Consider the following 24,151-nt stretch of genomic DNA (forward strand, 5'->3'; position numbering starts at 1 on the left):
GAAATGTAAAAAGACCTAGAGTTTGAACCCAAAAAGAAAGTCTGAGGAAAAACTCAAGCCTTAAGTTCAAATGCTGATTCATACTTTCCCTGATTTTAAACCATTTAGTATCTTGTTCTGTTCAAATGTCTGCCTTTTGGTCTACGTACAAGTTCCTCATCTGCACAATGAAGTGTTCAGGAATTCCTATTCTTTCCAATGTTTTAATTGAGTTGTTATGATCCACCCAGATGCATGTTTTCCAAAGCCCACAAAACACAAATAATGATTTTTCTGATGGTCTTTGCTTTCAGACAAAATTCGTCTGGCATTAGCAATGAAATCCATCATTCCATGTCCTCTCCTGAATCTGACTTGAGTTTCTAGCAGTCCCTGATTACTGCAACCATTTTTGAATTATCTTCTGAAAAAGTTTTCTTCCATACATGAATGCTGCTGTTCAGTAATTCCCCCATTACATTAGAACACTTTCACCTGGAATAGGCACACGTATGAATCGCTTCCTAGTGGTTAGCCATCCGTCCTCCAAATTTCTTGGCATAGTTGAGTCGACCCCTTCCAGGGCTGCATTTATTTATTGAAATATTTCAATTGTTATTCTGTCAATTATTCCAGCCTTGTTCTTTGACAATACCTTCCTTGCATCTTGGACTTCCTTCAATGTCATTGATTTTTGATCATATACTACCAGCTGAAATGATTGGATATTGATCCCATATTTTGTGCACAGTGATTCTGTCTATTCCTCCCAGGATGCTTTCACCAGCTTTCACCCCCTGCGCCTCTGCCTTTGAGTCGATTCCAACTTCAGGGACCTGATACGTCAGAGTAGAAGTACTAGGTAGGGTTTCTGAGGCTGTCAATCATCATGGAAGCAAACTGCCCCATCTTTGTGCCATGGAACTGCTGGCAGAGTCATACACTGACCTTGTGCTTAGCAGCCCAATGCTTGACCCAGTGTGCCACCAGACTTCCTCTTTTACCTACAGAATCCTTCAATATTTCGATTCAAGTCTTAATTTTTTTCTTCAGTTATTTTAGAAATTGAGAATAGACTTGAGAAATCTTTTCGTTTTCTAACTTCAGGTCATTAGACATTTCATTTTACTACTTTTGTCTTCTTGAGTTGCCCTTCTTGAGTCAAATCCATTTGACTCCTTTACTTCACCATTTCTTCCATTTACTTTAGCTATGCTACATTCTAGAGCAAGTTTCAGTCTGTTCTAACATCCATTTTTGTCTTTTATTGCTTTCTTGCCTTTTTAATTATCTTTTGCTTTATTCATGTATGATATCCTTAATGTCATTCCGCACCTTGTCTTCTTCCATCACTGGTGTTCAGATTCTTTCTGGAGATGGTCTGTCTTTAATTCACGTAGATTATACTCAAAGTCTTGCTTTCATTTTTCCAGCTTCAACTCCAGCTCGATTTTGAGCAACTGATGGTCTGTTCACACTTGACCCCTGGTCTTATTCAGATTGATGACATTGAGCTTCTGCGTAGTCTCTTTCCACAGTTGTACTCCATTTGATTCCTGTTGTTGTTTTTTTAATCAAACTATGTCCATTGAAAATGAATCCATAGTGAGTAAGTCTCTGGCCATGCAATCTCAGACATCATTTGTAACCTGCAAGACTATACTTGTCAAGTATTTATCCTTCTTATTTGTTGCCAATTGTAGCATTTACCAATGTATCAATGCATCTTGACGGCATGTTTGTTGAGTTGGACTTGCGGTTGCAATCCATACCATTGCCTTTCAGTCCATTCCAACTCACAGAGCCCCTTTGCAGGACTTCTGAGGCTGTAAATCTTAAGGGTGAAGAAAGCACTATCTTGGGCTCTTAAAGTTTCTTGCTAGGCCTTTGATTCTTTTATATCCTCTTAAAAAAAGAAACTTTAGAAGTACAATGATAAAAAATGAAAATTGTTTATACCCAGTTATAACAAATATGTTTGATTCTTGTAATCATAACCTCTTGATGTAACTTTTTTCCCTATAAGTTCTTCATGGAAAAAATAATAGTAAAATTTTATAGAAAAGCTGCTTGCGTTTGTAAGGATCCATCTGTATTTAAAGGGTGCAAAGGTATTTATAAGGTATTTGTAAGGATCCATCTGTATTTAAAGGGTGCAAAAATATTAGTATTTTAAATAGTTCTCTTTAAATCAATGGTATAAGGTAAGTTTGGTTTCTGTTTTCCTCAAATCTACATCGTTAGGTAAAAATGTTCTAATTATCATAATTCCAAATGATAAATACCCTCATGACCTGTTGAAAGTATGACACATTCTTTTTGAAATCATGCCTGTGAAAAACAGTAATGGCATCAAGGAATGTTCATCTAGTTTCCTTATTCTGACCAGTTCCTATCATGTGAACATAAACTAGAGTTGGTTATTGTTTTTAGGGTTTTATAATCAGCAGTATTTCATCAAACAAAAAGTTATTTTGTCACTTTTTTTATTCTCTTAAATAGAGCCACCTCATATTAATGGATCTAAAGAATCTGAAGAGATATCAGTGATTGTGAATAATCCAGTTGAACTTACCTGCTCTGCTTCTGGAATACCAGCTCCTAAAATTATGTGGATGAAAGATGGGAGACCCCTGGCACAAACAGATCAGGTTCAAACCGTAGGAGGAGGAGAGGTTCTTCGAATATCTAGTGCTCAAGTAAGTGTCAAAAGTTCATACTATTACTGTCTTTTAAGTTAAACATCACTTGCTAATACATGATAATAATTGTAGAAATGTTGTTGAATCAAATACATCCCAGGCTTAAGTAACTTTAGCAAAGATAGATTGCTTCTATCATATCTGTGATTGGATAGGTACTTACAGGGTGATGTGATTGAAAGAATTGAATTTATTTTGTAAGAATTCACTGACCAGACTTCCAACTTGTTCTAGATGTTGTGAGAAATATAAATGTATAAATGACACATCTCAGCCTTAAAAGAAGTTTCTACTTGTCTAGATAAAATTAAACTATACATAGATGCATTTAGAGGGGACACAAAGTAGAACCATTGAAAACAGTATTGTGTGTTGTTGTTATTTTGGGGAGCCATTGAGTCAGCTCTGACCCATAGCAACTCTGTGTCCAACACTGCACAGTCCTGCATGATCTTCACAATTGTCCCTCTGCCTGAGCCCAGTGATGCAGCCACTGTGTCAGCTCATCTCACTGAGGCCCTTCCTCGCTTTTGCTGCCCTTCTACTTTCCCAAATATGATGTCCTAGTCCAGGGATTGGTCTCTCCTGACAATATGTCCAAAGTATGTAAGACGAAGTCTTGCCATCCATGCCCCTAAGGAGCACTCTGGCCTTTCTTCTTACAAAACAGATCAATTTGTACTTTTAGCAGTCCATAGTATTTTCAATATTCTTCCCAGCACAACTCAAACACATTGATTCTTCTACAGTCTTCCTTATTCAATATCCAACTTTCACATGCATATGAGGCAAAGGAGAATTCCACGGCTTGGGTCAGGTGCACCTTAGTCCTCAAAGTGACATCCTTGCTCTTCAACATTCTAAAGAAGTCTTGTGTGGCAGAGTTTTCTAATTCAATATATCTTTTGATCTCTTGGATGCTATTCCATGAGTACTGACTATGGATCCAAGCATGATAAAATCCTTACTAACTTCACTCTTTTCTTCATTTATCATTATGTTACCTGTTGGTCCAGTTGTGAAGATCTTGGTCTTCCTTACATTAGGTTGTAATCCATACAATCCTTGATCTTCATCAGCAAGTATGTAATTTTCTCCTTGCTTTCATCAAGCAAGATTATGTGATCTGCATATCACAGGTTTTTAATAAGCCTCCCCCTGATCCTAATGTCACATTCTTCTTCATATAACCCAGCTTCTCAAATGGTTTGCTCAGCATACAGATTGAACATGTATTGTGAGAGGAAGCAACCTGATGCACACCTTTTCTGATTTTAAACCATGCAGTATTCCCTTGTTCTTTTTGCACAAATGCCTCTTGATCCATGTACAAGTTACAAATGAGCACATTGACGTGTTCTGGAATTCCCATTCTTCTCAAGGTTATCCACAGCTTAAGGGTCCATGTATTTGAATGCTTTGCCTAGTCAGTGAAACACAAGTAAACATCTTTCTGGTGTTCGCTACTTAGAGCCAAGATCTATTTGATATCAGCAATGATATCCCTTGTTCCATATTATCTTCTGAATCCAGCTGAACTTTTGGCAGTTTCCTGTCAGTGTACTGCTGCAACAATTGGATGATCTTAAGTAAAATTTGGGTTGGATATGATATCAATGATACCGTTCTATAGTTTGAGCATTCTGTGAGGTCACCGTTTTTTGGCCTTTTACAAATATGGATCTCTTCCAGTCAGTTGGCCAAGTAACTGTCTTCCAAATTACCTGATATAGACCAGTGAGTGCTTCCAGTGCTTCTTCAGCTTGCTGAAACATTTCAGTGGGTATTCCGTCAATATCTGGAGCTTGGTTTGGGGCTAAGGCATTCAGTACAGTTTGAACTTCTTCCTTCAGTACCTTCAGGTCTTGCTCATATGGTACCTTCTGAAATGGGAGGATGTTGACTAGTTCTTTTTGTTATGGTAATTCTATGTATTCTATCTGCTCTTGATGCTTCCTGCATCATTCAATATTTTACCTATAGAATCTTTCAAAATTGCAAATGGAGGCTTGAATTTCTTCTTGAGTTCTCTCAGTGTCCGACATTCTTCCCTTTTGGCTTTCTGATACTAGATCCTTGTACATTTTGTTATAATTTGGATTTGTCATAAATCAACGGGTTTGTCTTCTCGAACTGCCCTTTGAAATTTTCTGTTCAACTCCTTAACTTCATCCTTTCTTCCATTTGTGTTAGCTACTCTACAGTTAAGAGCAAGCTTCTGGGTCTCTTCTGACGTCCATCTTTGCTATTTTCTTTCATTCCTGTCTTTTTAATGACTTTTTGATTTCTTCATGAGTGATTTTATGTTGTCCTCCCACAATTCATCAGCTCTTCTGTCATTGGTGTTCAATGCATCAAATCTGTTCTTGAGATGCTCTCAAAATTCAGGTGGGAGAGACTCAAAGCCCTATTTTTGGCCCTTGAGAACCTGTTTTCATTTTCTTCAGCTTTATTCTGAACTTGCATATGAGCAATTGATGGTCTGTTCCACAGTCAGTCCCTGGTCTGGTTTTTTGCTGCTGATATTGAGCTTCTCCATTGTGTCTTCCCACAGATGTAGTAAATTTGATTTCTCTGCATTCCATCTGGGAAGTCCATGTGTACAGTCACTTTCTGTGTTACTGAAAAAGGTATTTGCTATGAATAAGTTGTTGATTTTCCAAATTCTATCATACAAACTCCAGCTTCATTTCTATCACCAAGTCCCTATTCTCCAAGTACTGTTTTGTCATCTTTGTTTCCAACTTATCATTCCAATCACCAATAACTATCTATGCATCTTGATTACATGTTTGATCAATTTCCCATGGAAGTCGTTGATAGAATTCTTCAATTTCTTCCTCACTAGCTTTTGTGGTTGGTGCATAAATTTGAAGAATAGTTGTATTATTGCATTCACTCAAAGGCAGATCTAATCCTATCATAGACAGCATTGTACTTCATGAATGAATTTAGGAAGATCCTTTCTGATAACAAATGTCATGCCATTTTTCATGTTTGTGTTATTCCTGACATAGCAAACAATGTGATTTTCTGATTCATAAGGACCAATAATAGTCCATTTCAGTTCACTGATGCTTAAGATATCGATTGTCATGCCTTCCGTTGCATTTTGGACAACTTCCAGTTTTCCTAGATTCATACTTCACACATTACAAGTTCCAATCCTTAGAAGATTTTTGCAGCCGGCTCTCTTTACCTTGAGTGGTGTCAGAGCAGCAAATGAAAATCCTGGAGACTCCACTTTCGCAGGCTTTACTGGACTCATGTCACCATGATCAGCACCCCTCCAAGAAATCGGCTCCTTTGAAGTCACGTTTTTAGTGCCCTTGGACCGAAGGGGGCCATCTGCTGGCATTATCTCTGACCGAGTTCTGCTTCCTTTGTTCAGGCTCTCACTTTTGACAGGGCTTTGAAGCTGTGCATACGGTTTTCAGCTGCTTCTTCCTCTGAAGCGGGCAGCCGAGTCTGTCTTCATTGTCTGTTCTTAGTCTGGAAGCTCTACTGAAACCTGTTCGCTTTGGGTGACTGCTGGCGTTAGAAATATCAGTGACCTAACTTCCAGCATCACAACACACAAGCAACCACAGTGTGACAAACTGATATATATATGTATATATATATATATATAAAATCTTTATTCTTTTGTTTATGCCTCTGAAACATATGCTTGCACATAATGGATGCCTTGAAAATTGCAAATTGTATGGCAAAGACAAGATGTTTGAAACTATTTCCCATGAGTCATTAAAAAACAAATGGAAAGCAAACAAATGTCCCACATTCTGTGGTCATATTTAGAAAGTTTACATACCGTACACCTTCTTCATGAGCCATGACACATGCCAACACCTTTATGAAATCTTACTCTGAGACTCACATAACACTAAGTAACTCTATTAACAGAACACACTTTAGAAACTAGCTACAAAGAGTAACTGACTATTCAGGAACAAGTTATCAAGAAATAATTCTTTTTAATGTATTGAGTGGTTTTATTACATTCACCAAGTCAACTAACAATGCTTTATGCTCTAGGTTTAAAGGGCAATGCCTTCCCTGCTATGAATATATACAGAGAAAAGTAGCCAACAAATTTGTTCTTTTTTAAAAAAATCATTTTATTGGGAGCTCATACAACTCTTTATCACAAACCATACATCCATCCATTGTCTGTCAAGCACATTTGTACATTTGTTGCCATCATCATTCTCAAAAATTTGCTGTCTACCTGAGCCCTTGGTACCAATTCCTCATGTTTTTCCCCTCCCTACTACCCCCTCCCTTATGAACCCTTGATAATTTATAAATTATTATTATTTTGTTATATATTACACTGTCCAATATCTCCCTTTACCCATTTTTCTGTTGTCTGTACCCTAGGGAGGAGGTTATATGTAGATCCTTATAATTGGTTCCCCCTTTCTGCCCCACCCTCCCTCCACCCTCCCAGTATCGGCCACTCTCACCACTGGTCCTGAAGGGATCATCCGCCCTGGATTCCCTGTGTTTCCAGTTCCTATCTGTATCAGTGTACATCCTCTGGTCTAGCCAGACTTGTTAGGTAGAATTGGGATCATTATAGTGGGCGGGGGGAAGGGGAGCATTTAAGAACTAGAGTAAAGTTGTATGTTTCATCAGTGCAAGAAATAATTCTTAGAGGAGATGAGATTTAAGAGTAACCATGAATTATGGGTAAAGTTTGGCTAAGTCAAGACAAGTAGAGTGGACAATATCTCTGGATATTAACAGAGTTGATAGAGAAGAGTGTGTATTTAATTTTAAAATTTCATAAAATATTTTTGCATAATAAAGGACTTTCGAAAGTAAAAAAGGCAGTAACAGATTGGGAGAAATTTTTCAAGAACAATACTGGAGACATTATAAAAATAATTGATTTTTTTCACAAATTTTTAAGCCTCTGTATTTCTGCTAAGATTTCAATTTGGAAAACATACTTTAAAAAAACGTCCACAGTTTAACAACCCAAAGACAATCAGTTAGACAAAGAACACATGAAAATATGTTCAAGGTCCTTAGCCTTGAGAGAAATACAAATCAATAAACATTGTAAAACCACCATGAGATATCACTTCATCCCTATTAGAAGGGCATTGTTCAAGAAACAAAAAGGAAGACAGCAAAAGATAGTGGCAACATTGTAGAGAACTAAAATCCACAATCCATTGCTTATGGGAATATAAAATGGAACAGCCACTGTGGAAAACAGTTTGATGGTTCTTCACAAATTTTAACACATTCCGACATGACGCAGCAATCCCGGTCCGAGGTGTATACCCAGAAGGGAAGGCAGGGATGCAGACAGGAAGCTGCAGCCCTTTAAGGACTCTTCACAGTAAGCATAGGGTGGAAAACCACCACATGCCCAGTAAATGATGAACAGGTAAGTGAAGCGTGATAACTACAAGTACACAATGGAATACCACTGGGCTGTAAAGTGAAGTGCAGCCCTGCTGCCTGCCATGGCGCGGAGGATCATGAACACCGGAGCTGAGTGAGGTTCCCCTCTGCCAGGGAGTCGATGGCCACGCAGCGGGACCCTGCAAGATGAAGTGGAGCCTCCGTGGGCCTCTGAGCCTGGAACTGTGCTGCACCGCACTGCACCGCACCACAGCAGCTGGGAGGTTCGTCGCCGGGGAGCTTTCCGCAGCAACCTCTGTATATAACCTGACATAGAGGAAATAAGCGCGTGGAGAAATCATCCGTTACTAGTACTGACTAAAGACGGGAGAGAGTGAGGAAGGGTGCTTTTGCTCATAGGAGCACGGAGTGTGCGCTAACTGTGGTAGAATGGCTTAGAAAAGACTAGCGAGTGGTTGTGCCACGTGAAGAACGTGCTCAATGTTACCGAACCCAACATGGGACTTGTTGAATGTAGTATGTTTTGTTAGGTGAGCTTTCACACAAATTTAAAAAATTATGAAAATAACAAATTATTTATAGGTAACGGTGCATTATTTTTAATTCAGTAAAGAAAGACTGAGACTGGATTTTCTAAAATTGTATTTAAGTCTTTTTCCAAATGCTCTAGTCCTAATATTTTGAAGGCGTTTTCATAGATCACCAAGAAGTGGGGGTTTTTTTTGTAACCTATAAAGTAACTCTTCAATAGGAGAATTTTAAAATTTCAAATATTCTAAGGATATCCTAGCATTTTAACAAATGAAAACAGAATATTTATATTTTCCCCAAATGCTTTTTTTTCATAGTAGTAAGATTGTGTATCTTCCAGAGTATTCTTTAAACAGGTTGTGTTTATATAATGTCAAACATACGGAAGAAAACAACATTTCCAATGGAAACTAGCTCTGTGGGTTTTTGAAGGAACATTTCCATTTTAGTCAGATAATAATAGATTCTACTGTTAGTTTGACACTATCTATTGCCAGATTACATTATAGCCTTTTCATTTCATATGTCAAAAGTATATTCAAATGTGAGATTACTGTGCTTTATTTTCATAATAAGATGTTTTGTTTATTTGTTTTTATTAAATAAGTGCACCTCATTTTCTTTGGGAAGACCCTAGTTGTGCTTTTTTGATTCACAGTTTAAACTCATAGAGATGAATTTATTCAATAAGCATTGATTGTACATTATCACATATGGTATTAGGTACTTTACATATCTGCTTTACATATCATTAAATATGCCTAACATGAAAGCCTTCTCAGATCAAATAGTGAAATCCTGTGACTACATAGGTTCACATGTTGTTTGCAGTATCAGAGCACTTATAACAATGATTAAGTTTTTAATTATTGTGTTTCCTTAAGGATATCCTATTTTTAATTGATACTTTTGTTCTCTAATGGGAAATCTTATTGTCATAGATATGTATTCTTATCACCAAAACAAATATGTAATCCAGTTCTTTTGGTTTTAAAGGTAGAAGATACAGGAAGATACACCTGTCTGGCTTCCAGTCCTGCAGGAGACGATGATAAAGAATACTTAGTGAGAGTGCATGGTAAATCTGACAACATATCTGTAGTTGACCCTACACACATCTACTTAGAAGTCGTGCTTTAGCAAAATGGGGTAACTCTAGCATATCATGAGATACACTTATACAGCAGGATATATGTATTTTGCATATTCTCATATTTTGCTGATCAAGTGTTCTTTGAGGATAGTTTGATATAATTTTTTAGTTATTTGTTTTGCTGCTGTACAAATACTTTACAATTGTTGATTTAAAAATAAACAACATAATTACGATAAAGAAAACAAAAAGCCTCCATAATCTACTTACCCAAAGATGACTCTTTTCTTTTTTTTGCATGTAAGTGATTTGCCATAGAAACGTTATCATAAACCATACCATATTTAACTTTGTTTTTCTCTCACTTAACGATGTGGTTAAAATATTTTGATGTAAATAAATGTGTTTTTATAATATCATTTTAGTAATTACATAAGAACCAGAAATCTGAAACCCATTGCAATCAAATCTATTTTGCCTCATCAACTCTATAGGACATTGTAGAGCTGCTCTTGCGAGCTTTCAAGATTGTAAATCTTTACAGGTGTAGAAAGCCTTGTCTATCTCCCTTAAAGCATCTGGTGGGTTTAAATCACGAACCTTAAGATGAGTTGTGCAATGCTCATCCCATAGCACCACCGGGACTCCTAGTAATTACATACTTTCCCATTATATTAATATGCTATCGTTTATTTAATGAGTTCCCTATTGTGTATATTTAGATTGTTTTCTTCATTTTCACCAATATAAATAATATTGTGATATGACGGAGTCCTTATGGGTTAAATGTTGGAGTGCTAACAACAAAGTCAGCAGTTCAAACCCAGCAGCTGCTCCACAGGAGAAAAGTGAGGCTATCTGCTTCCATAAAGATTTGCAGTCTCTGAAACCACATGGAGCAGTTCTACTCTGTCCCGGTAGTTTTACAGGGAGTCACAATCAACTCTACAGCAATAGATTTGGGTCAGAGTATCTGTGAACACATATGCTGACATATTTCCATAATTATCAATGTGATTGAATTTCTGTAAGTACACTTCCTTGAAGAAATCGCATGCACACACACTGCATAGTTTTAAGATATAGAAATGAATTTCCTTTTAGAATAGTTGAGCCAATGGGATTCTAAATAATATTGCTTTGATATAGAAATAAAAATTACTATTCCTGGGGAGGAGCATTTAAATAACTAAGCATAAATCTCGGTTCTTTCTAATAGCTGCAAATGTAAATGATCCTCCCTAACACACACAACATGTTATTAGTTAGCATATAAATTTGACATGTAAGAGACACGCAAAATTATCATTGTTAAAGAGTATACCTAAAGAAACAATCTTATTACCATAGATTTGATTTCAACTCATAGTGAACCGATAAGACAGGGTAGAACTGCCCCTCTGGGTTTTCAAAACTGTAAACCTTTATGGGAGTTGAAAGCCTCATCTTTCTCCTGATGAATGACAAGTGGGTTCAAACTGCTGACCTTGGAGTTAGTCCACTACACCACCAGGAATCCTAAAGAATATATACATACACTTCTTAATGCTAAAATGAGTAAACTCTGACTTGATAATTTTAATGTCTGATGTTCAGGGAAAAAGATTACCAAACATAGAACCCGACAGGCATCTTGAGCCCTGGCGACAGGGATCAAAGCACCTAGCGGCTAAGCAAAATGTCACTGGTGCAAGCACACCAGCCACTTGCTCCACGAGAGAAATGTGTGGTGGTCTGTTGTCAAAAATATGTACAGCCTTGGAAACTCTCTGGAGCAGTTACTCTGCCCTACAGGAACGCTATTAGACGCCACACCAATGGATTTGGTTTTTGTTTTCTTTCCTTTGCCTCAGTTAACGTACCCCTCATTTAGTGATCGTGCTATCCCATATCATTCATGTGGTTATTAGAAGGATTTTACTAATCAACGTGTATGAAAGTGCTGAGTAAAGTTAAATAACCATACTACTTATACTATAAATTAATCAAGAAATGCTCTCAATTCATATTTCTTATTTATTGTGAAAGTAGCATTTGTTGATAGTGTGGGTCATTTTACATTTTATTTGTATATGTTTGTGCATTTTTCTCACACGTAGTACCCCCTAATATCGCTGGAACTGATGAGACCCAGGATTTCAGTGTGTTACAGAATAGACAAGTGACATTGGAATGCAAATCGGATGCAGTGCCCCCACCTATAATCACATGGCTCAAAAATGGGGAACAATTACAGGTAATTTTTTTGCTAGCTTTTACAGATTCATTTTGAGTCAAGACAAAATTTTAAAATCAACAACTATGAAGCCTTTGCTGGTAGACAAGGCAAAATTACATCGTACTACTGGTTATTCCGACTTAAAGCCATGAGTATCCACTGTCATAAAATTGATTCCCATGCATAGTGACCTTATAAGATGGGTAGAACCATCCCTGTGAGCTTCCACGATTGTAATTCTTCACAGAAGTAGAAAGCCCCATCTTTCTCCCAGGGAACAGTAGGTGGTTTTGAACCACTGACTGTATGAAAACACTGAACCTCTGTGCCACAAAGCCTCTTCTAATTGGCCTTTTTTTTTTCTTTACTAGGGCAGTTCATTGTTGATCCTAGGCCAAAAGGCAGGTGTTTAGACTCAAGAAAACCTTGTAATTGGGCTATTGCCTTCTGGAACCTATGTATCCTTTTTTTTTTAAAGAGACTTTTGATGAGGAATCCCCACTCACTCACTCGCCACCACTGAGCACATCTGACTCAGAGCAGCCTGGAGGACAGAGGACAGCAGCCGCTAGGGATTTTCAAGACTGCAACTTTTTATGGGAATAGAAAGCCTTTTCTTTCGCCCAAGAAATGGCTGGTGTTTGGGAACTGCTGCCCTTGTGGTTAGCAGCTCCATGTGTGACCCACTAGAGTGTGAATTAATTAGCACTTAATGATGTTCATGGAAGAAAAGCATTTGATGTTTCAAATCTGAACCTTTTTTATAACCCTAAAGTCATACTACAATTTAAAATCCAGTCCACAGAACTTGTAGTCAGGCATCCGGGATTTTCTTCCCACCCTCAACTCGGTTATTTTTAGATCGTCTCCAGAATTAAGTCACCCTTACATCCCAGCAAAAAGTTCATATCCTTTTCGCCGTCATGTCCTTCCAAAATCTTGAGGAAACTCTGATGGAGTCAACTCAAGTCATCTACCCAACCTCAGATGAATGGATCATGGGGCCAGAGGAAGTGGGGGCACTGAATCTCTCCTTTCCTTAACCCCACTCATAGCATCGTTCTCAAGAGTTTTTTATACTAGAATAATGATGAGGGAGCAAAGTTTGCTAACAGACAGAAACTCTGCAACTCACTGTCTTTACATTTGATACTAGAGAGTAATGTTTTATTCCCTCTTCCTGACATTTGAATGGTAAATTTTCCTTGCTGAATCTAGGCAACGCCTCGAGGACGAATACTATCTGGAGGGAGATACTTTCAAATTAATAATGCAGAGCTAAGTGACACGGCCAATTACACTTGTGTGGCCAGCAACATTGCAGGAAAGATGACAAGAGAATTTATTCTCACTGTAAACGGTAAGAAAATGATCATTGCTTTGTAATTACAAAAGCTAGCCAAGGCCATGCAAAGAAAGGATTTTTTTTTCCTTGAGCATGTTAAGTGACCCTTATTGTTATCTTTTTTCTTTTGATAGCATACATACAGCGAGATGCAAATTTTGTACTAGAGCTATATTTTAAATTAACTTTATCTCAAATTATATAACTAGAGATACCTGACTATTTTTCAGTGATCATATATGATAATTGCTATTAGTACATACTGATCTTTAGTGTCATTCACATCAGAACAATTGAGGAAATTGGCATTAAATCCTTGGATGAAAACAGACTCGTGATTAATTCCTTGTTATTGATGGTAGAGAGGTCCAGGGTGGAATTTAATTCTCTTAAGGATAAAATCTTAATAGTAAAATTTGTCAACATTCAGAAAGATCCTACATGGTTTTCCAAGAAAGCCCCATTAAGATTTTTCGTATGTGAGATTTTAAAGGTTAGTGGGTGACCCGACAACGTGTATCTCTCATGATGAAATTTAAATGCAGATTTTCTAATCCCATGTGAACTCAATATTTAATAAAAGAAATTATCTGAGACTTATATATTAATCACAGATGTGCATTTCATTAAAACAGACCATTTTCTGTTCTTTATTTAAAGTAAAAATGTTCCAGTGTTAACATTCTCTGACCATTGTTTGGCCAAAGAGAAATTAAAAAGATTGCCTCTAATTTGCATCAGGCCAGGGCTGATTTTTACTGAAGCCTCTTTCACAGAGAACCAGATTTCACACACCCTATCAGCGATTTAAAATCCTCCTCGCCCGTCAATGCTTTATTTTTTAGCCACAAAGTACCTTGTGTAAGACTTTTAAGAATTAAACTCCAACTCTATGGATACTAAGTAATTAAATGGAGACAAAACGATATATGTGACTCAATGTTCACCTCATCTTATGTCTTCAGGGTCTTAGTTCAGACTGTTCTTAGCGTCACAGATTTTTTCATTGCATTTCCTGTGCAGTTCCTCCAGACATAAAGAGTGGCTCCCAGAGTCTTGTCATTCACGTCAATAAGTCAGTTGTATTGGAGTGTCATGCTGAAGGTGTGCCAACCCCGAGAATAACATGGAGAAAAGATGGAGTTATCCTAGCCGGGAATCATGCAAGGTAACATGTCTGCAAAAGGAAGGAAAACATTGTAATAACTGAACTAAATAAATTTCTAAAGATATTTTCCCAAGGTATCACTTTGATTTTATTGTATTTATAATTTTCTATTCTCTTCATCTTGAGAAACTCTTGTGGTATAGTCGTTATGTGTTGGATTGCAAACTGCAAGGTCAGCAGTTCAAAACCACCAGCGGCTCTGAGGGAGAAAGGCGGGGCTTTCTACTCCCATAGCGAGTTGCATGGTGGGAAACCCACAGGGGAAGTTCTCTCCTGCCCGATGGGGTTGCGATGTGTCAGAATAGACTCAATGACTGTGAGTTTGGGGTGGGTTTTGTTGTTATTGTTCTCTTCATCTTAGTATGAGAATCACGAGAGCACTTCTTAAGTAAACTTCCTGAGGCTAAGAGCTACAACACAGTGATTATAATCCATCCAATATCACAAAGCTCATTTTCTTTTTTTAAAATTTTAATGATTTTATTGACATATAATTGATATGCCGTACAATTCAGTGGTTTAAATACATTTTTAAAAGTGTACAGTCATGTAGAATCAGTTGGACAATCAGTTTTTAGAACATGTTCTTCATTCTTGTACTCATCGTCAACTCCCCATTTTCCCACAGCCTCATCTGCCATAACTCATTCAAAAGCCTCACAGCCACCTAGTCAATTCCAGCTTACCGTGACCCTGTAGGACAGGTAGAATTACCCTGGTGGGTTTCCAAACTGTAGCTCTTTACAGGAACAGAACGCCTCATTTTTCTCCCATGAAGCTGCTAATGATTTTTAACTACTAAATTTGTGGTTAGCAACCCAGTGGGAAACCTTGTACTCTCCTCAGGCTCTTGCCTAACTTAGGAACCATTGGTCTGGTTACGGTGTCTATAGACTTACCTAGGCTGGATGTCATATAAAGAAAGCCAGACCGAAAAATATCCATCAACGAGAGCAACAAAACCCAGAAAATCCTCAATCCGAAAGAAAGCATAAAAGAAAAAGAAAGAAGTTAGAGCAAATTTAAAATGGGTCAAAAGGGAAAACAATTAACAATGTGTTAAATTTTAGTCAAACCCTATCTACATTTATCCATTTTTCAATGTACTGTCTGAGAGCAAGGCTATTCATATTGCTGCTCAATGATCACAGGGGATTGACCAGAGGCTTCATCCACCTGGAGACACTGCAAATGAACTTGGGGGTTTCAGTCTCATACATAGCCTTCTAGATGCAAACTGGGTGCTCATAATTTAAACTAATGCATTTCTATCCTCCAGTATTGGGTTTTATTATTGATAATCCTTGGATCCCATAAGCTGATGTGTTCTTTCCATTTCAATGTGGCTGACACCTCACTTAGATGACTGCTTGGTTTAAAATGAGCCTTTAAGACACCAGATGCTATGCTTTCTGATAGCCAAGCACCATCTTATTTCTTCACCACACTTTGCTACAGCACCCATATCTTCAGTGACCTCATCATGATGAGGGCAAGTATCAAGTTGGGCTACATCAAAATAACTAATTGTTCTTAGATCAGCGCACACTCATAAGTGCAAACAAGCTCATTTTCTGTATACCTTGCTATCCTATCCTTTTCTTTCACCCCAGGTTTTATAAATATGTATTAAATAAAACTGAAAAATGACTAAAAGTGGATTTGACTCTACATCTTTTAAAATGCTAGCTATCAAAAGAAGAATCAGATGTGGTTGATTCAGAGAACATTACTTCTGATTTTTCTTGTAGGTACTCCATCTTGGAAAATGGATTCCTTCTTATCCAATCAGCACAAGTCACTGATGCAGGGCGGTATTTGTGTATGGCTACCAATGCTGCTGGAACAGACCGCAGGCGCATAGATTTACAGGTCCATGGTAAATATATGTTTACAAACAACAACTAGTCTTTGTATCAGATGCTTAGGGTAATATAACCTAAACTAAGGACTTTGTCACCCAGGGCCATTTAAATGCATTATGTTGTGAACATACAGGCCAAGGTTTTTCCTCAGCATGGTTAGTACCACCACAGCACTGTGTGAACTCACTATTTAACTGTGTTCATAACTATGGGGCATGCTGCCAATGACTAATTTCCATTTTGCAGAAAGACTTCAAATGGCACACTATTTGCTGAATGTGTTTCCCTCTTATATCAAATTGCTTTAGTTCCTCCATCTATTGCTCTGGGTCCTACCAACATAACCATCACAGTAAATGTTCAAACAACTCTGGCTTGTGAGGCTACTGGAATACCAAAACCGTCAATCAGTTGGAGGAAAAATGGTCATCTTCTCAGTATAGATCAAAATCAGAATTCATACAGGTAAGAAATCCCACCTCACTATATAGAAACATATTTTTATGTTGTTGTTGTAGTTGTTATTGATGTAAGGTGCCATCGAATCAGTTCTGAACCATTGTGACCCTGTGCACATCACAGTGAAGCACTACCTGGTCCTGCACCATCCTCATAATTGGTCCTCTGCCCGAGCCCATTGTTGCAGACACTGTGTCAATCCATCTCATTGAGGGCCCTGCTCATTTCTCCCCTCCACTTTAGCAAACATAATGTCCTTCTCCATGAACTAGTCTCTCCTAACAGTATGTCCAAAATATGTAAGACAAAGTCTCACAGTCCTTGCCTTTAAGGAGCACTCTGGCTGTACTTCTTCTAAGACAGTTCATGGTACTGTCTTTTTAGCAGTCCATGGTAGTTTCAATATTCTTTACCAACATCAATTCTTCTTTGGTCTTCCTTATTCAGTGCCCTACTTACACGTGTATATAAGGCAATTGAAAATACGATGGTTTGGGTCAGACACACCTTAGAGCTCAACGTAACACCCTTGTTTGTCAATACTCTGAAGTGGTCTTGTGTAGTAGATTTACCTAATGCAACATGTATTTTGATCTCTTGACCGCTATTTCCATGAACATTGATTGTGGATCCAAATAAGAAAAAAATCCTTGACAACTCACTCTTTTTTCCATTTATCATGTTGTTAACGATTGGTCCAGTTGTGATGATTTTGGTCTCATTTACATTGAGTGGCAGCCCATAATGAATTCTATTATCCTTGATCTTCATCAGCAAACACTTCAGGTTCTCACTTTCAGCAAAGCTGTATCATCTGCACATCTCTGGTTGTTAATAAGCCTTCCTTCAATCTTGATGTCACCTTCTTCTTCATCTCTGATTATTTGCTCAGCATATAGATTGAACAAACATGGTGAGAGGATCCAGCCCTGTTGTGCACCTTTCCTGATTATAAACCATGCAGCATTCCCATGTTCTGTTCACACACTGCCTCTTGATCCATGTGCAACTTCTGCATCAGCACAATGAAGTGTTGTGGAACTAGTTAGAAAAATATTGTATAAGAATCAAACATTTTAATTATTGATGAAGGCATTAATATAAAAATTATGAATAATTAACTAGTATGTAGCTATATACTTTTTTCTCTAAACGTAGAATTCAGTTTTTCTCCTAAAATATTTTATCTGAATTATAAGTGCAACTTTTCCATACTCAAGCCCTCTGATGAGTTCAGAGGATTTGATTTTTCTCCTGATTTGCTTTTTTAGTAACTTATGAAACCTTATAAAGACAAATAATAAAGAAAATAATTTTACATAAAAAATCACTTTTTATTTAAAAAGTACATGTTTCAGTTATAAATTAAAAAATCACTTTTTATACCTTTTTATGTAAGTTAGGTATAAGGTAGCGCTGGATCCCTGGTGGTGTGGTGGGCTGCGGTCTACATGGTCGGCAGTTCAAAAAGACTGGGCTTTCTTTGCTGGTAAACAGTTCTAGTTTTGGAAACTCAAAAGGGGTCGCTGTGCGTCCGCTTCGACTTGATGGCAGTCAATTTGGTTTGTCTTTTGTTGCTGTTGGTTTCTGGTATGTTTGGGGGCGGAGCATCATTTTTCCTATCTTTTGCATTCCTTCTGATTACCATACCGTATAAGATGATCATGAATATTTGTTAAAAGTGACTTACAGTTGTTAAGTTACCTGCCGTTTCCTTTTGTCAAGTCAATTCAGATTCATAGTGACCCTACAGAATAGAGACTGTCCCATAGGATTTCCAAGGTTATACATCTTTCCAGAAGTGCACTGCTGTATCTTTCTTCCATAAAGCAACCGGTGGGTTCAAACCACCAACCTCTTGGTTAACAGCTGAGCACTTAACTGCTCTGCTTCTAGGGCTCCTTTCTGATATTATAAGTGAACATCATATGTAGTACATAAACATAGGTAGTAGACATTCTGTCAAAAGATTTGCCATAGCATTGAAAACAAATATTCTCATAGATCTACTTTGACACCAATCAGTCTGATATCTCAGGAAGCATGGAACTAGTAATGTTTCACTTGGAATCAGATGGACTCTCCTTCTCATCCTCTTCATCATTTGCATTGGAAGTTCATTGGTTTGTGGGTATAACTAGATGAGAAATGTATAAATGCCCTTGCATACAAAATGATATTAAATATGTTCACTAAATATAATCACTTCTATTCATTCTATTCATTTTATCAGTTCACATTTTGAAGTAAAGAAACATATTTTTTCATTTAGAGTTATTTTAAATTATGTTTGTGTGCTTACCAAATATTCTGATCATTTGTAGTGATCCAGATAGCTTAAGTTCTTAATTGGTTAGAGATTAAGAAAATATTTATTGATATTTGAGCTCCAGACTAGCTATGGGGCAATAGGAAAGTTAACCAACCTGAGTTTCAGTTCCCCATCTGTCAGTGGAATTATCATAATGCCAGCCTGCAAATTCATTGTGATATTTGGGTATAATTTAAATAAAGCATTTATTATGGTGCCAGGTATTTACTCAATGCTTAATAAACAATGGCTGTCATCAATGTCATAAGCATTCAAAAAAATACAAGATTCCCTCTTTACACAGACAGTCCTTCTATCCAATTCTTTAACAGTTTTATTGACATATAAATCACATATCAACAACTCAAATTCAATAATTCAACCAATCATCACCACATTCAAATTTAGAACACTTTCTTCTGTCTTGTACTCATTATTAACTCCTCATCCCACCCCAACTTCCCCTGCTATACCTGCCCAAAAAAACAGTTTGAGGTTCTATTAACTCATTACCATATAAACGTGAACTCTTGTTAGTATCGGGGAATGATGTATTCGTCAGTGTCATGTTAAAGCAACAGAACAAGGTAAGCCTGATCTGAACTTTGAAATCTCTTTCCTAGACTTCTGTCTTCAGGTTCACTAGCCATTCTTTCCCCTTCTGTGGATGATACTGCAAGCTATGAATGCACTGTGACCAACGAAGCTGGAGAGGATAAGAGAACCGTAGACCTCCATGTACAAGGTAGACCTGGCCTCGCATGTGAATTCAAAGTTATAATGATAGCACTTCATCTTTCCAAGACTTGTCAAAGAGACCTTCCTTTACCATTACCTAACATTCACATAGACTCTCTGAGTTGTAGAAGCAGTTAAGGCGAATAACTGGTATTCAAAAGGTTGGGGGTCGAACTCTACCCAGAAGCAGCTCGGCAAAAATGCTTGTCGATATTCTTCCAAGACAGCCGTCGTGGAAAACCCTGTGGTTCACAGTTCTCCTCTGACCCACATGGAGTCACCATGAGTCAGAAGAGACCCCAGGGACTCTAGTTTTCAACATTTACATTCAGAGAAGAGAATGCTTTATGAGAGGATTTTTGAGATCTGTGAGGGTTGGAAAAATACATATTTTTTCTTTATTTTTTTATTGTTATTTTAGTTCCACCATCCATAGCTGATGAACCTACAGACTTGCTGGTAACCAAACATGCCCCAGCACTAATTACGTGCACTGCGTCCGGAGTCCCAGTTCCCTGGATCCACTGGAACAAAAACGGTATCAGACTGCTTCCCAGGGGGACCGGCTATAGACTCCTGTCCTCAGGTAAGACTAAGCTCAGTCATTAATCGTATATTGGTTGAACTAATTATATATGGGTGGCCTTGGCAAGCCTTTTGTTGCACCCAAATGAATATTTCCCTTTCTGGACTTGGGCATTTGGAAAAAATGCAATCAAAATGGAAAGAGATGCTAGAGAAAGGAAAAGACCTGGAAACATAATACTAAATAATATTTGAGACTGATCTCAGATAACATCTAATCCTGTCTAAAACTGATAACATTGTGAAGAATGAGAATTTCAGAACCATTCATTGTGTTTAAGTGGAACCTGTATATGGATCAAGAGTCAGTCATCTGAAGAAAACAAAGAGATGCTGTGAGGTTAAACATTAGAAAAGGATTACAGAGTTGTGTCTTGTCATCTTATTTGATTTGTGTGCTGAACCATTTGTGAAATTGGACTGCGCAAAGAATGTTGCCTTAAAAGTAGAGAAAAATTCCTTAACAACTTATGATACGCATGTCAACCCTTACTGACTTAATAGGTGCCCTGGTGGCTGGCGAAGTAGTTACACATTGGATTGATTGCAATCCGCATGGTCGGCAGTTTGAAACCTCCAGGGAGAAAGAGTGGGCTTTCTACTCCCAGTTACAATCTTGGAAACCCGCAGCAGATCGCTATGAATCAGCACTCACTCGATAGCAGTGAGTTACTGATTAAGGTCACAGACTATATACCCTTCAGTATGAACATGGAAAACAAAACCTTCACAACTGGATCAATGATCATTATCTATGGCGGCAAATAGATAAATGATGGGACCAGTGGTTTATTTCTGCTTTGGTAATCAATGCCCATCAAAGCAGCAGACAAGTAATCAATCCATCTATTGTACTGGGAAAATCCTCAAAAGATCTCTTTAAAGCTTTTTAAAGGGCACAAAGTTACTCTGACTCAAACCAAAGTGTTTTCAACAGCTTCCTGTGCCTGTGAAAGTTGAATAGTAAGAAGGCAGCACTAAGAAATGGTGCACTGAGCATGTGCTATTAGACAAGAACGTGGGGTATAGATTGGGCTGCCAAAAGAACAAGTCCTAGAAGAAAGACAATTGGAATGTCCATTAGAAGCAAGGATGGTGAGACATAGTCTCACTTATTTTCATTGCTAAAAAGGATGTAATGTTTGGAAATGTGGAAGACCACTGAAAGCAAGGGACATGTTCAATAAAGTGGACTGACACAACCACTGCCACGGTGCATGCAAAGCAGGAAGGTCAACACTTGCTTCGGTTTTGCATGAAGTTGTCATGCGTCAGCTCAGCTCCACAGGAACTAGCATGACATCTGAAGATTTAGTAGGACAAGTGGCATTTTGTGTCTGTGCATATTTGCTGAACCCAAAGTTTAACAAACTCACTGGGACCTGTGAGTTTGCTCCCTTGCTTCCGTGAGTCAGATAGAAGGTTCATTCACTCACCAAACATTTATTTAAGATAGCACACTGAACAGACCACTGATTTTACTGTTTCTGAGATACAAAACTACGTACAAGAGGATGTTTGCGTTCCTGGTTATATAATTTAGGTAGTAAAGCTAGGTAATAGGTGATGGACGTGTTTAGGGTGGTAGTAACAGTCATTAATACAATCAAAGGTTTTAATATTGAAGAGAAAAACTAAAGATGGCACTTAAATGTAAGTATGGGTGATTCACATTGGTATTTCTGAAAGCATATCCTTCATTTATGAACATTAAAGATAAACTCACTGATTGACTTTCTTATTAGCTAATGTTTTACATTTATAATAGTGAAAAAAATTTACTGAGCTAGGACGATGTTTTGGAACTTTCTCAAGAGGTTAAACAGAGATATTTGAAATAGCAACTCTACCCTTAGATAACTACCCAAAAGAAGTGAAAATCTGTGTGCACGTTATGTCTGTGAGGGTTCACCGCAGCATTGATTACAATCATGAAAGAGTAGAAACAGTCAAAATGCTTGACAACTAGTGAGTGGATAAATTAAACTCTATTCGAAAAGAAAAAGGGAAAAATATTAACATACATGCTCATAGTGAAAGAATTCATAAACAAAACACCATATGAAATATCCATAAAGATAAACCTGAAAAGATGGGAAGAGGGTCAAGGGTTGTCCGGGTTTGGGATTGAGAGTGGGGAGTGATTATAAATGGGTAACAGATATCCATTTGAGATCAGAGACATATTCTAAATGCACTGATGGCTGCATGTCACTGTGAACACACTAAAAGTCATGGAATTGTACATTTAAATGGGCTGAATTTTGTATGTAAAGTATGTCTCAAAAAAAGCTATTAATATTTTTAAGTACTATGCTAGGAACTTAACTAGATAAAGATATTAATATAAGCCAAGCACAATTTTTGCTAAACACAAAAATGAAACATAGTTTTGCAAACTAGAAGAACAAGGATGTACATTTATAGTGTATGTACAATAACTTTATTCCCATAGGAGCAATTGACATATTTGCCACCCAGCTGGACCATGCTGGAAGGTACACCTGCATCGCTAGAAATGCAGCTGGCTCCGCTCACCGACATGTGACCCTTCGTGTCCAAGGTATGAAAGATTATTTACTCATTGAAACTTGGAGTGTTGCTGTTTTTGTCCTTTAAATCATTGTTAATTCTCAAAAAAAAAGCACTCATTAGAGCTATAATATTTTACTTCCCGGTATATTAAAGATTGGAAGATAATTTTCAATGGATTCAGAAGGGCACAAAAATAATAAATCACATAAAATAACCTCAAACTTCTTTTCCTCCAAGGGCTTGTCTAACCTGCACCTGCTTCTCGTTTGTTTATATTACATTAAAGACGGGGTGTAGCGATACCTTCCAGAGAAATATGTGACCAATGTGCTCTTCTCTTGGACAATTAATTCACTAATACTGTATCATTGTGGATTGGGCCCCAATAAAAATCCCTGTTATTAACTGTTGGGGCCATTTATTTCCTGTGTAGATCCCCCAGTCATTCAGCCACAGCCAAGTGAACTAGATGTCATTCTAAACAATCCCATTGTACTACCTTGTGAAGCAACTGGGACGCCCAGTCCTTTCATTACTTGGCAAAAAGAAGGCATTAATGTTATTACTTCAGGTACTGACCACGCTTTATTTATATATATATTTTTTAATGGAGAATTCAGTGTTTTAGAATTCAGAAGTTAGTGTGACTATTTTTAAAGTGAAAATAATGTGTTTCACTCTCTGCTTTAATAATGATGATCTAGAGGGAAAGCACGCAGTTCTTCCCAACGGCGGCTTGCAGATCTCCAGAGCTGTCAGAGAGGATGCTGGCACCTACATGTGTGTGGCCCAGAACCCAGCTGGTACAGCACTGGGCAAAATTAAGTTAACTGTTCAAGGTACTGAAATCATCCATCTCTCTGTCTTCGTTGAAAAGCCGTGTGTAACAATCTGTCTAAAATGTCCATAGATTGAAAATGACTTGGACGCCTTTCCCCGCCATCCTCGGCATTTTTCATTGACAGTATCGGGGTGGAGAAGAAGATTAAAGGAACTGGGTTTTGTCACTGTTTGTAGAAGAAACTAAGAATCGTATTTTACTTTTACTTCTATAAACCTCCACTTGATATTCCATTTAGCCATAGTCATATTTCCAGTGTTTTGTTGTACAATCAGTCTATGGAACGATCTTTTTTTTTTTTTTAAGTTTTATTTCCTTTTTATTCCATTTCTTTTTTTTTTTCTTCCCTATTTCCTTTTTTTTTTTTTTAACATTTTATTAGGGGCTCATACAACTGTT

General features: G+C 37.6%; 1 protein-coding gene across 1 annotated transcript in view; it reads left to right on the forward strand.

Annotated features, from left to right (window-relative positions):
• The window catches only part of HMCN1 (hemicentin 1), a 562,350-nt gene that overhangs the window by 453,522 nt on the left and 84,677 nt on the right, over positions 1 to 24,151 (forward strand). Inside the window, exons 69-80 of the mRNA XM_004706670.2 lie at positions 2,482 to 2,678; positions 9,591 to 9,672; positions 11,787 to 11,923; positions 13,124 to 13,265; positions 14,274 to 14,418; positions 16,170 to 16,297; positions 16,592 to 16,748; positions 19,677 to 19,798; positions 20,213 to 20,377; positions 22,832 to 22,939; positions 23,345 to 23,482; positions 23,616 to 23,750. Coding sequence (XP_004706727.1) covers positions 2,482 to 2,678; positions 9,591 to 9,672; positions 11,787 to 11,923; positions 13,124 to 13,265; positions 14,274 to 14,418; positions 16,170 to 16,297; positions 16,592 to 16,748; positions 19,677 to 19,798; positions 20,213 to 20,377; positions 22,832 to 22,939; positions 23,345 to 23,482; positions 23,616 to 23,750 — 1,656 coding nt within the window. The remainder of the gene's footprint in view (positions 1 to 2,481; positions 2,679 to 9,590; positions 9,673 to 11,786; positions 11,924 to 13,123; positions 13,266 to 14,273; positions 14,419 to 16,169; positions 16,298 to 16,591; positions 16,749 to 19,676; positions 19,799 to 20,212; positions 20,378 to 22,831; positions 22,940 to 23,344; positions 23,483 to 23,615; positions 23,751 to 24,151) is intronic.

The sequence above is a fragment of the Echinops telfairi genome, unplaced genomic scaffold, assembly GCF_000313985.2.
Source record: "Echinops telfairi isolate 266 unplaced genomic scaffold, ASM31398v2 ScPeMD7_7424;HRSCAF=8462, whole genome shotgun sequence".
Lineage (NCBI taxonomy): Eukaryota > Metazoa > Chordata > Mammalia > Afrosoricida > Tenrecidae > Echinops > Echinops telfairi.